The sequence below is a fragment of the Leuciscus leuciscus genome (genome assembly GCF_965113295.1).
Source record: "Leuciscus leuciscus genome assembly, chromosome: 3".
In the NCBI taxonomy this organism is placed as follows: Eukaryota; Metazoa; Chordata; class Actinopteri; order Cypriniformes; family Leuciscidae; genus Leuciscus; species Leuciscus leuciscus.
Genome location: NC_138727.1, coordinates 2990534 through 3003388, shown reverse-complemented (window position 1 = coordinate 3003388; position 12855 = coordinate 2990534). Strand labels below are relative to the sequence as shown.

The following is a 12855-nucleotide window of genomic DNA, read 5'->3' as shown; positions in this document are numbered from 1 at the left end:
CGCCAAAATTGAACCTAGGCTCTTTTTTTTAATCTACCCAAGTCAAACTTTCGTGTAAAAGCATAATTAGAATGGAAATGCCACTTTTAAGTTTGACCGTATTTTCATTTTAGGTCAAAATGCCTTTTGAATGGGAGTGAATGGGGCACTTCTATGATAGCATCAAAGTCGCTATTTTTAAAACACTAAGAAGGCTTGACACAACATAAAACTGTGCTCGAAATATCACCAGTGCCCCATATATTCACTTCCTTGAAATTACACTGCTTTACTAGACTTTCTTGTTGAATGTTGACTAACATACTCTCTCATATTTTGATTATTAGGTAATGAGATGAAAGCAGTGGGTGATGAAGTTTCTTTTCAACTAGACAAAATTGTTCCTCCTTCTGTCACCAACATCACATGGAAACACATAAACAGTGTTAGAACTGTTAAGGCGATTGAATGGGAAGACGGAGAAACTACAATCCCGAATCCGATATTCAAAGGCATCACGACTCTTGATACAGCGACCGGACAAATCACGATTACTAAACTAACAGTCGAACATAGTGGAGTTTATACCATTGACATCAACGGTAAAGAGCAGGAACAAAGATTCACATTGACTGTTATGGGTGAGTGGATGCTGATTATTATATTAATTAATTTTTACCCTCTAATACTATCATTGTACTATGGTACTGTCACAGTACTTTTTGCAATGCTAGTGTAGTTGTGTTTGAATTCATTGTGTTTCTTTATAGACTGAATGTTCATATTTGTTTTATTGTTTCTTTCACAGAACGGGTCCCCAAACCTGCGATTGAAATAAAGAAGATGACTGATAACCCTGGTGTTGTGTATTTAATATGTGAGTACAGTGAAACAACCATCTGGAGGAATTCTGCTGGAGAAACACTGACGGGTTCAAAACACCATCCGAAAGGAGAGTTCATTAATGTCACAAAAGGAGGAAATCCAGAAATCTTCTACACCTGTACACTCCAGAACACAGTGAGTGAGGAGACCAGTGATCCAGTCTATGTGAGAGAGATGCTTAAAGGTGAGACGCTGGATGGACACTAATCATAACCTGTATGCAAGAGGAATATACTTATGCTTTTATTTAGATTATGCAATCATTCAATAATGCTAGATGCATAAAGCAACACTAAAGATTATTTTTTACCTTAAAATAATGTTTCCAAAATCGTTTCAGTGGTTCATCAAGTCATAACAGGGTGAAGCGCACTTCTGCATTCGCGTTGCGACCCTCTATCTGCTATAACCGCAATATGCAAGTTTGACAGATCGGGTAGCGGATCTGTAGTTTGAATGAGACAAATTTGACTTGCTTTACGGCAAGCGTTACAATAGTCATTATCAGCACCACTGCTAGCCATTTTGGTGCCCTAAGCATAATTCCTTTATGATGCCCCCCACCCCGACCCAGAGAAAAAAAAATGTTTGTTTTTGTCAGTTTAACTTACCAAACATATAACTCAATACCAATAACACAATATCAGCATCACAGTATAAAACTTAAGAACACTAAAAAGAGAAAGTAAAATCTTCACAGCTTTGCTGACTTTGTAAACATATTTAGAATAGCCAACACACACTACACATTTGAAAGTGCAAACTTTTCTTCAGTAAACAGAATAGCAAAATAAAAAATGTATCAAAATAATCCAGACATGTTTTTCCCAAATTCAATGTCACTTTGAATAAATTACATTTATTAGACAAAATATTCAAACAAAGAATCTCATACCGGAAACAATTATAAACATTTAAAACTGAAAGCATGGCAGCCAATGAGTTCTCCCCCTTTATTCCTTATTTATCAACTATTTGATAAATATAATATAATATAAAAGCATAATAGAATGAGATGCAATAATGCACACAATTCAACAGTAATGTTTGCTTTATATCATTCATAATGACATTTTATATTTTTTTTAATATATTTAACAGGAATTGTTAGCCTACCATGTGCACTGCACTGACTGCTAACGTTAACTGTTAACTTACTGAGAAAGTATTAACCACCGTCACGTCAAAATAAACCATAAACTACTGCTCAATATCTAAAGAAAAATAGTAAAGAAAGTAACAGCTAGCTGGCGTCAGTTATTTGTACAATAGGTCATGTTTAACAGTAAAATCTCAATTTAGCTTGCACCGAAGTTATAAGTTATAATAACATAGTTTGCTAACATTAACGTCAGCAAGTTCGAGGCGCGTTACGATTAGCAGCAGCACATTTCCCGTATTTAAGAATTATTAAACATGGACTTACCTGCAAGTGATGCACGGGCATCATCTCGCAGTTTCTTGTTATTTCTTTTCTCAGATCCTGACTCCTGCTGTCTTTTAGGGGCCATTTCCCAAAAATTTGCCTACTGTCTGTCTGTCAAACCTCGTCCGCGCGAACGCGCCTGCGCGAACAACCGGCACGGACCATCCAACGCGGGGGGCGGTACTTTCTAGACTAGAGCAATTAAATTATCTTGTTCCCCCTTTTTTGTTACATATACATGGCTAAAATGTGCCTAATAATATTTCTATAGGCTAATGAAATAATATCGGCATTATAATTTTTTTTTCATTAGCCTATTTTTGGTGCCCCCTCAGCACTTGGTGCCCTACGCACAGCGCGTGATGCGCGTGGTGGGAGCGGCGGCGCTGGTCATTATTTTGTTTTTCTTCGTTTCTGATGTTGCAATACATCATACTTTCATAAAATCGTGCAACATACTCTACCTTGTCTGTGGACATCGTTCATTCCAATGCCGGTGCTGGATAAACAGCGAGCGTGTGACGGTCGGCTGCGTTAGGCTAAATTATTTACGACAGCGGTAATGGACAATTCCACTTCCAACCTGTAGGGGGACCGAAGAGGAAAAGTTCTTTGGTGTTGCTTTAATAATGCAAGATATCATTTAATAAACTTACTATGATCATTTAAATGTGCTTTCCTGGAATTGGTTTTAAAAAATGTTTTCCCCCACATTAGCATCAAACAAAGGATGTGTCGTTTTCACTGTCATTCCTTCAATCACTATGATGATTATTATAATCCTTTTCCTATCATAGCTTTTCACGGTAAGACAACTGTTGTGTTTAATCTTTTAAAAATAGTCAAATATGTTTCCATTCTTTCATCTATGCTTATCATTTGCTCAATCTTTTTTTATATGTAATGTAATAAATGAATTAATAAATATTCATGTTGACTGTAAATTGTAACGGCCACCAGATTTGTTATATACATTTAAGACGCCTCCTTTTAATGCGGGAGACGCAAGATTAAGCTTATTTAATTTCTTTGTGGAAAATCATTGCTATATGTTTTATAATGTAAATAAAACACCTGTTTTCCCTCAGAAACAGCATCTGTGAGTGTGTGATGCCACACACTTCTGCTCATCATGGACTCTCTGAATCCCAGCTTCACTGCATCGACTGCAGCTCTGAACCGTCTGTCTTCAGAACTGTGACTGTTTCTCAGCTTTCACTGTTGCTCTTTGACCTTTCTGTCTGCTGGGTGTTGGAACTTCATCCTCAGGTTATGAATATATGAATGTACTGTTAAATATGCAGATATTTAATTTATTACTTACTGTCACCAACGTAAAAAGAGTTTTGCAGGTGTGATTGTGTAGAAATAAATTGCTTCTAAATGTATATTGTTCAGAAAAATATTGAAAAAAATACATGACAATACATTTGACACTATTTTACAGTAAATGTTCTGCTTCATTTTTCGTTTGTGGTGGAAAGTAGAGAAGGCTTTTTATTCTATTTTATTTAGCTACCAAGGCAGAGGGATTGTTTTGCACTAGTGCCAATGTGAAGAGTTTGATCCAGGGCAATGTAAACATAGAATATAATGTAAATCACTTTGAATAAAATCCTCTGTCAAATGTTAAATGTGAATGTATTCTGTTAAGACTTCTATTTGAAAAAAAAAAAAAATTCAAATTCAGAAGGAGATTTGTGCCAGTATTTAAGTCTTTTTTAAAAAAATTAAGTTGAATCAATTTCAAATTGTGTCCATCAGAGTTTTGTTTGTATAATTTAATTACATATTTACAATAAATACAAATATTGGTGTCAGGCTATATCCTACTGTAAGTCAGATATTATAAAACAGCTACTGTTTTTGGGAGCACACTCCAAATATTCACTCTAAAATTAATGTCCGGGCAAAAGAGATCCAGAACCCAGATAGTGGGTGCAGTGATGCAGTGCGTAACTGATCCCCATAACGCTTCTCATTGGTTAGGGGCAAAGTGATGACGTCGATCGAGGCGGGGCCGCACCTGGGGCTTCTCATTGGTTAGTGGCACAGTAATGACGTCGACGCCACGGTAAACAGGAAATGCGGTTGAAAACAATGCGGTCTTTAAAACGCATGCGCCATATCGCGCTGACAGCGCATGCGTCGTATTTGTGTTAAGTGGTGACGTAATGCGTCTTAAAAACGCATGCGCAAATTTGAAATACTACTTTAATAAAATGATAAAGTATTAAAACAACTCTAAAGTATTAACGAAAGCAGCAAAAAGTAGTAGAGCGCATATCCGTACGTACACTCACACACACACGTACGTACACTCACACACACACGTACGTACACTCACACACAATCTACTCAACCTGAAATTCCCCTCCATCATTAAAAAAAACAGTCAACCGAGCAATACCCCTCAACCTCCTTCTCAGAATAAAAACCCTGCAGGACTCCCCTTCGGCCATCACCCACATATCCAGGTGGGCAGTGCTTGTATACTTCAGTGCATTGCAAGCACAGAGTCAGCGAGTAGGGCACCCGGAACTCTTGCCTATATTGTCTGGAAAATGCACTACAGTTCACAACGCCTAATTTAGATAAAATACAGAACAAACAATATTGAATAATTTTGAAGAAAGGCATTAACATAGTATACAAGAGTCATACAAGGAATTTCTTTTTATTTATATTTTAAATATATTATAGGAAAATGTTAGACAAGATATGCTTGAGTGTTATAGGCTTTGTCTGTAAAGTACCTAAGATACTTACTTTGTTTATGAACAACAAACTAGTTAAAAAAAGTTTGTCAACACAAACTTTAATTTGGCTTGAGAAAGCCTATCCTAAAAGTTTGAAATAGTTTTAAAAGCTTGAAGGTTTTCAGTTTGTAGATCAAAGTAGTTTTCAAGCTGAAAGTTTTATCAGACGGATAGACATGACATAAGTATAGATAGGCAGACAGAGACAGACAGACAGACAGACAGACAGACAGATAGATAGATAGATAGATAGGAAGAACAGACAGATTACACAGACAGACAGACAGACTTTCTCAAGTACCTTTTACAGTACTCACAGATTTAAAGAACTTACTGTCCAACCATGCGAAGTGGGCCTCTTCCCTGAATTTGGGCTTGCTGACGACGTCTCTGAAAACCTTGCACGTCAGTGAAAGTCTCCAGAAAGCCACATCGCCGTCGTCTGTGACGACTCCCATCAGGATGCGCCAGAGGACGTCAGGTGGCATCTGTCCAAAGTAGCCAACAGTCAGTCCAAAATGTAACTTTACATACGACTTATTAAAAAGGGTAACTGATAGATTGACAGGAGTTTATACTGCGCTTACCTTGGTCAATCAACAAACAGGCAGGGGGGTTTCCATCACCACTAAATTGGAGATTAAAAACAAGAGTAGCATAATTTTCAAATCTCTGTTATTTAGTGTTCAATATTTAAAGTGGGAACCAATACTTGCTCTCTCTACTCTCCTCTTTTTCCGGAGTTACTTTCTTTCAGCGTCTGACCTTCAAATGTTTAAAATATAAAGTCTCATAAAGACAGTTTGTCCTTAATGACATCCCCAGGACCATAATTGAAATCCACTTGTTTAGATCGATACATGTAATGAATTTATTATCAATCTATAGTTAAAAACACTTATTTACTTTGAACTGCTAAATTTAAGAATTTGGTAATTGAAGCTTCAATGAACAGTATGTATAGTGTGACAGCACAGCAACAATTAGAGTGCAAGTTCAAAATGTGGATTAAAAAAAAGGAAGAAAAACACACTTCAATGGGAAATTCTCCAAAAGCAGCAGACACCACCACCTCCTGATGCAAGGCATGTCAGGCTAAGTTAAAAATAAATACTCAGTTAGTTTACTTTTAATAATATCGGGGGTTTCCATTGCATATTTCACTTACCTCTGTAAAATCAAAGGCCCCTGCTGTCACAAAGCTCAGTGAATACTGAAATGGTAAACATTACAACGAGCCCAAGAGGGCCCACGTCACTCCTCTGTTCATCTCTCTGCACTGGCTACCTCTCGCTGCTCGCATCAAGTTCAAGGCACTGACGCTTGCCTACAGATCCATCACAGGCTCAGCTCCCTCCTACTTTCACTCACTCCTACGAGTCTACATCCCTACCAGACACCTACGATCGGTCAACGAGCGACGTCTCGTGGTTCCATCACAGAAAGCCACAAAATCACTTTCCAGAACATTCTCATTCACAGTTCCATGCTGGTGGAACGCTCTCCCCACCCTCATCCGGAATGCAGAATCCCTGACAACATTCAAAAGACAGCTGAAAACCAATCTCTTCCGTGAGCACTTAACCTTATAGAAAAAAAAAAAAAAAAAACCCTTTCCCTTTGAAACATCACTTATCAGGCTTATGCTACTCTGAATAATACCTGAACTTCGTATTTTGAGCACTTCTTGCGTTGTTGTTGCTTTTGCCTCTTTATGATGACTCGCTGAATTTAGTCCTAATTTGTAAGTCACTTTGGATAAAGGCGTCTGCTAAATGACTAAATGTAAATGTAAATGTAAATTAAACAAATAAATTTGCTCAGATACATATACTGGATAAAAACCTAATAAGCAACACATCCTCTTTATAAACTTACCATCAGGACAAAGACACCACAGCTGTTGCTTTGATGTTGTTGTGGAAGGCCCTGTTAATGTTGCCATGCACAGAGTCAATCCACCTTGAAAAAATAAACAAATTTCCAATGCTTTTACAGTTATTTATTCAAATGAATATTGGTACCATAATATCGTCGACACAGTATTCATGCCAAGGCCCAGGAGACATGATTTGTGCAATGTTTCTGTGATGACAAAAACAAAACCGTTACTGCACTGCATCAAACAAAACAAGAGAACTGAAATGTGAGGCAGAACCAGAACTTGCCATGAGTATTATAATATCGTTTTCATTGACACTTTACAAAAAAAGTGATCTGTAAAAATAATTAGATCCTATAAGTCAGATGAACAAGTCACATAAAACCCTACATGTGCTAATGGCCACAATTTTATTCACATGTGGTTAGGAACGACCACAATCTTATCAAAATGTGGTTAGGAACGACCACAATCTCTGAACTCTGAACAGTGCACTAAAAAACCTGTAGATGAGCATGTATTCTTCCTTAATGAATGTTTTGCCGTGCAGAGGATCAAGGAAAAAAAATGTCATGCTCTCCAGGCTTCATAATCTGTTGATATGTCACAATATATACACACTGAAAGACAATTGCAGTTTATATATCATATAGTATCTAAAAATTATGCAGACATAAGTTATCCCAGGTAAACACTACAGATTCAGAATGACTTACACAAACCATCCAATGTCCTGGTATCCATGTTGGGAAGATAAACCAGTCGATGTTTTCATCCAGCTTGAAAACAAATAATATCATTCATCACTGAAATTTAGAAACTGTGACTGGGTTTCATATTAAACAGGACTGACTATAATACATACAGGCAGGTGTAGAAGTTGCTCTTCAAGAGTCCTGTTTGGCCATGTTTCAATTTGATGTGAACTGGCCGCAAAAACATTCGCATTCTGTTTGGAAAATGTAACATACTTTAATTTAACCTAGGACAAAATTGAGAATTTAAAATACACATCTGGGAGTATTAACATTCTGGCCACTGTAAGCACATTTACAAAAGTATGTATATTTCAGATAAGGGGCTGCTTAAAGGTATAGTTCACCAATAAATAAAAATGTATGTATATACTTCCATTGTATTGTAAAAAAAAAAATATATGGTTAGACAATGTGGACCAGCAACTCTTTGGTTAACAGTCGTCATCATCTTTTGTGTTCAACAGAAGAAATAAACTAAAATGACAATTTTCATTTTTGGGTAAACTATCCCTTTAAGCAGCTAAAGTAAATTGAGCACAAAATATTATTTTGACTATTTATATGACTATTACACCTGTGATTTTGATATGGTCTCTACCACTTTCAGGCAACAGTTGAGAATCTGCGTTTAAATAAAATATAGAAACTCAATATAAACAACTTTCACCAGTAATTGCTGTATTCAAATATAATGTCTTTGAATTGTGTACCGTTCCCTCAACGTCTCTTTCCAGTCCCAGGCAGCACAGATCTGATCGGTTTAGCGTTGTGTTGTATACAGTTGCCAATAGCTCATCTTTGCACTTTCTGACATCCAAAGCATTGTTTAGCTAACATTCAGATAGAAATACATAAATGCTCAGGCTGATGAACAGTATTTTGTAAAGATAAAATCCCTGAAATTCACTTACCAACTGCTGTTGCATCTCATTTGGCATGGTCCCCCAAAATGTTTTGCTTGATTTAACAATGTTCAGGCTTGTTACCACAGGACTTGAAAAAAGTTTAGGCTCACACTGCGACTGGACAGCTGTACATAAGTAAAATATATAAAACAATTAAATAAAAAATTCACTTAAAATGTAAGCAAATCTTCAATGAGTTAAAGAACCTCAACCTGTATGCATTTCCTTCTCATTCAGAGTTGTTTTCAAAGCTTGGGTTGTCTTTGGATAATTTGGTCCCACATTTGGTTCTGGTTCTGCTCCTACTCATGTGTTATAAAGATATAGTTAGTACAATTAATATAATGGAATGACCTATTCACATGCAGCACATTAATAGAATATTTATACATTACCAAGTATGACCATTGGAGTCTGAGGACTGCCACTGAACAATTTCTTGAATTGTTCCAACTTCTTCCTGTTCCGTGTGAGATTCCGATGGTGAAGGATGTTTCGAGCAAGAAAAATGTGTGCAGAAGGTCTTAGCATATTCATGAAGTAATTGTTTCTCTTTACTTCAGAAAACAGCTGCTCTGCACACTGACTATTGATCTTTCCAGCCAGCTCTGGTACAAGACCAATAGTGTGCAGCACATCTCTCTTGTCTTTACTATTGCTTTGGTGGAAAACATCACACAGGCAATAGTGCTCTGAAGACCCTGTCAATGGGTGGCAGTCAGGATCCATAGTTTTCTTCTTGTGAGCCAGCCAGGGAAGATGAACCTTTAGCTTTCCTTCTTTAGCTTTTTGTATGTTTTCAGAGGAGGGGTCTTGTACTCTGCCCTCAAAGGGATGGAAAGGTGGGTGAAGTGGTTTGCGCTTATTTGTGTGTGCCACCAATCCTCTAGGGTAATCATAAATTGTGATATTTGGAAAGTGTTTCCAAGACAAGAGAAGGTCTGCAAAGTCACGGGGACTCTCTGCTCTCAAGTTAAATTTAATGGAGTACACAATACCACAAGGACACATTATTACACCCAGGCCACCTAAAAGCATTCAAAACAATTGAATGAAAACTACATTTTCTGAAAGATCAGGGAAACCATTTCAATAACACATTTGAAATGATATAGGTATGAGTAATTGCTGTTTTAGGCAGTTTGTCATATTATATTTCATTAATGTTTATTTTGTAGTACTGTATTGTTAACTTCATTGAGTAACAAAAAAACATCACTCACCAGAAGCACCCCACACCTGTTCAAACACCTTGTTGTAAGTCACTCTGTTTGACATTTTATTGCGAAGCCTGAGAATGAAATCCATTTTGGATCCAACATCATCGACCCCACACTGTCGACATAGCTTTTTCAAATCGCAAATCTGATCAAATATGCAAATTTGTGAGTAGGTTCAGCAAAAATAAATTACTATAAAATTATAATATTTATGAAGAGACCCTATACATACCACTGTGCTATGCAGCCAACAGTGTAATAATAGTTCTCTTACGAGAGTACTCTCGTGTTGCGTAAGCTAGCTTACGCTACGGGAAAAACCCTTTTCTCGAGAATACTGAAGCCAAAAATTATCCTTAATTTTGCATTAATTTAAAACGCATTGCTGCATAAGCAGACCTAGGCAGAGCGACTCGCGCGCCTATTGGTTGCTCAGCAGCAACTGCTGCAACCCATCCAGGACCTGCTCGTGACGAAGCACCAATGAGGGCGCGGGCGCCCGTGCGTGTCACGTCCCGCCAGAATGGGCGTGGCTACAGGCTATAAAAGCAGGCCCGTGAGGTTGTTCTCTGATTTTTCAACTCTTCAGCGAAGTGGACACTCACCTCGCTGTTCTCCGGAGAAGCTGCGCCGTCGAAGAGCCTTCAGCGGGACGAGCTTCAAGCCGGCCATCTCGCCGCTTCCTCTGCCGTTCCTGCTGCGCTATCCGGCGCCGATATCCTTTTCATTCCGCGTGTTACGTTACACACGCTTGCACCTAAAAGAGCGAGGCGTTGTTTCAAATGCCTCTTTTCAAGAAGTGCGGCTCTTGCCGAGCCGATCTCAGCGACGGGGACCGCCATATCCTGTGTGTTTCCTGCCTGGGACTCACTCACGCGGACCACGCGCTTTCCCTGGGCGGCTGCCCGGAATGTGAAGCGATGTCTATGGCGACCCTGCGGGCTCGCCTAGCATCTTTCAGCGTGGATCCCGCCCCTCCGCTTCTCTCCTCTGGGCCGTGCCATAAAAAGCTCCGTTCACAGAGAACGCCGGAGGCATTTGCCGCGAGCGCTTGCATGCCTCTCCCCGTATGCATCGCTCCATGAATCCCCCACCTCTATCACGGCCGCCCAGCCGCCCGCTGTGCATATCGAGTCGGGGGAGATGACGAAGAAGGGGACAGCTGCTCTATTCTGGCTTCTGACTGCGAAGAATGGTCGGGCTCCATTCCGGACCCCGCCCCTTCTCTTCAGGAATCGAGCGGTGTGCGGTCTACGTTTGACGCCAAGCTTCTTTGCCTGCTTACTAAGGCCGTGGAGGACCTCGGCCTCGATTGGTCGCTTCCTGACGAGCCTGCACCCAGCAGGCTGGACGGTTGCTTTCTGCCAGGCCGCCGCTCGACGCCTCACACCAGGCCTGCCCCCTTTCTTCCGGAGCTCCACGAGGAGCTCACTAAGAGCTGGAAGGTGCCATTTTCTGCCAGGCTGCGCTCTTCTGTCTCTTCGACGCTCTCTCTAGTGGACGGCGCGAAAGACAAAGGCTATCTCTGCATTCCTCCGATCGAGGAACCCGTAGCCGCGCACCTCTGCCCGCCTTCCGCCGGATGGCAGTCTCATCCTTCGCTGCCTTCCAAAGCCTGCAGGACTACTTCGGCTTTGATCGGTCGCGCCTACACCGCCGCCGGTCAAGCCGCGTCTGCACTTCATACGATGGCCGTGCTTCAGGTGTATCAGGCCGACCTTCTCCGTAAAATGGACGAGGCGGGCCCGAACCCTGAGAATTTCTCTGACCTCAGGAGCGCGACCGACTTAGCGCTACGAGCCACTAAGTCTGCTGCTCAGGCCATCGGGAGGAATATGGCGTCTCTCACTGTCACTGAGAGGCACTTGTGGTTGACACTGTCCGACATGAAGGAGTCCGACAGAGCCACTTTCATCGACGCGCCCGTGGCGCCATCTGGTCTCTTCGGCCCGGCTGTCAAGGGGTTTTCGGAGCGGTAAAAAACCTCCCAGGCTATGCGCCATTTCTTGCCGAAGCGCTCCAGTTCCGCTATGGGCCGCTCTAAGCAGCCGTCCAATCGGAAGTCAGCGCCACAGCCTCCCCCGCCGTCAGCCTCACAGCGCCGTCAGCCGAGGGACTCCCAGCAGCGCTCACGCTCTTCCAGCCGCCACAGACCGCCTCCCCCTCGGGGACCCCGGTCCAAGATTGTGCTGAAGGCAGAGCCCTCAAAGTCTTCCTGACCGTGCAAGGAAGACGAAGATGGTCGAGTCCCGCTGCGGCCGGACCGTCATCGAAATCAGCGCGCCTCGCTCTCACAGTTCCCTCAGAGGAGGTGACCGGAGATGTGTATTTCACAGCCAACGAGCCCGTTACACAACACGCTCGCCTGTACCCAAAGGCCGTTTTTCCGGCCGCCCAAATATATCACAGAAAGAGCATTCTGTCTGTTTATCCGGCTCACGCCGATGGTGTTATAAATGCAGGTCATGTGCCCACTCCACACTGTTCGCGCCTACATACAAACACGGCCGGTTCAGTGATTCACACTCATTCACGGCCCATATCCATAAACTCGGCTCACGCCGTGTGTGTTTCAAATGTGGAAGAGGTGCCCGCTGTACAGCGCTCATCCCTTCACACAAACACGGGCTGCTCTGTGATAAGCACTCATTCAGAGCCCCCGTCAATAAACACAAAACGTGTCCCGTGTGTAAATCACCCTCTACCAGACACGAGCTGTGTTATGTCCATGAGCGCGCGCTCTCTCTCAGGCGCTGTGAGATATGTGCCACACACACACAGCGACAACAGCCCGCGCGTTATTCTCCCTCTAGCCTTTCACATAAAGGCATGGAGGGAGCTGCCGGGCATGTCAGAATGGGTACTGAACACGGTAGAACAAGGCTATTCACTACAGTTCGCTCGCAGACCCCCTCGCTTCCGAGCCAGGGTCGAAACCACGGTGAACAGCGAAGTAGCACACCTACTTTGCGCCGAGATTGCGAAACTGTTAGAGAAACGAGCCATAGAAACCGTCCCTCACACACTGAGCGAGTCAGGTT

General features: G+C 41.5%; 2 protein-coding genes and 1 long non-coding RNA gene across 7 annotated transcripts in view; 2 read left to right on the top strand and 1 right to left on the bottom strand.

Moving 5' to 3' along the window:
* LOC309494548 overlaps positions 1-1431 on the bottom strand; it is a 42592-nt gene extending 41161 nt beyond the window's left edge. The window contains exon 1 of the long non-coding RNA XR_014204343.1: positions 1379-1431. This is a non-coding gene — a long non-coding RNA (uncharacterized lncRNA). The remainder of the gene's footprint in view (positions 1-1378) is intronic.
* Positions 1-3924, top strand: part of LOC309494520 (CD48 antigen-like) — a 68549-nt gene extending 64625 nt beyond the window's left edge. For all 4 annotated transcript variants that reach the window (XM_082163952.1, XM_082163951.1, XM_082163950.1 and 1 more), the window contains one exon: positions 3780-3924. The gene's annotated coding sequence lies outside the window, so the exon portion shown is untranslated. The remainder of the gene's footprint in view (positions 1-3779) is intronic.
* The window catches only part of LOC309494472 (T-lymphocyte surface antigen Ly-9-like), an 82716-nt gene that overhangs the window by 19773 nt on the left and 50088 nt on the right, over positions 1-12855 (top strand). The window contains exons 4-7 of one of the 2 annotated variants that reach the window (XM_082163853.1): positions 327-620; positions 788-1048; positions 3008-3096; positions 3379-3924. In XM_082163853.1, coding sequence (XP_082019979.1) covers positions 327-620; positions 788-1048; positions 3008-3087 — 635 coding nt within the window. In that variant the 3' untranslated portion in view covers positions 3088-3096; positions 3379-3924. Of the gene's footprint in view, positions 1-326; positions 621-787; positions 1049-3007; positions 3097-3378; positions 3925-12855 lie in introns of those variants that run through there. The other variant, XM_082163852.1, reaches the window with a different exon arrangement.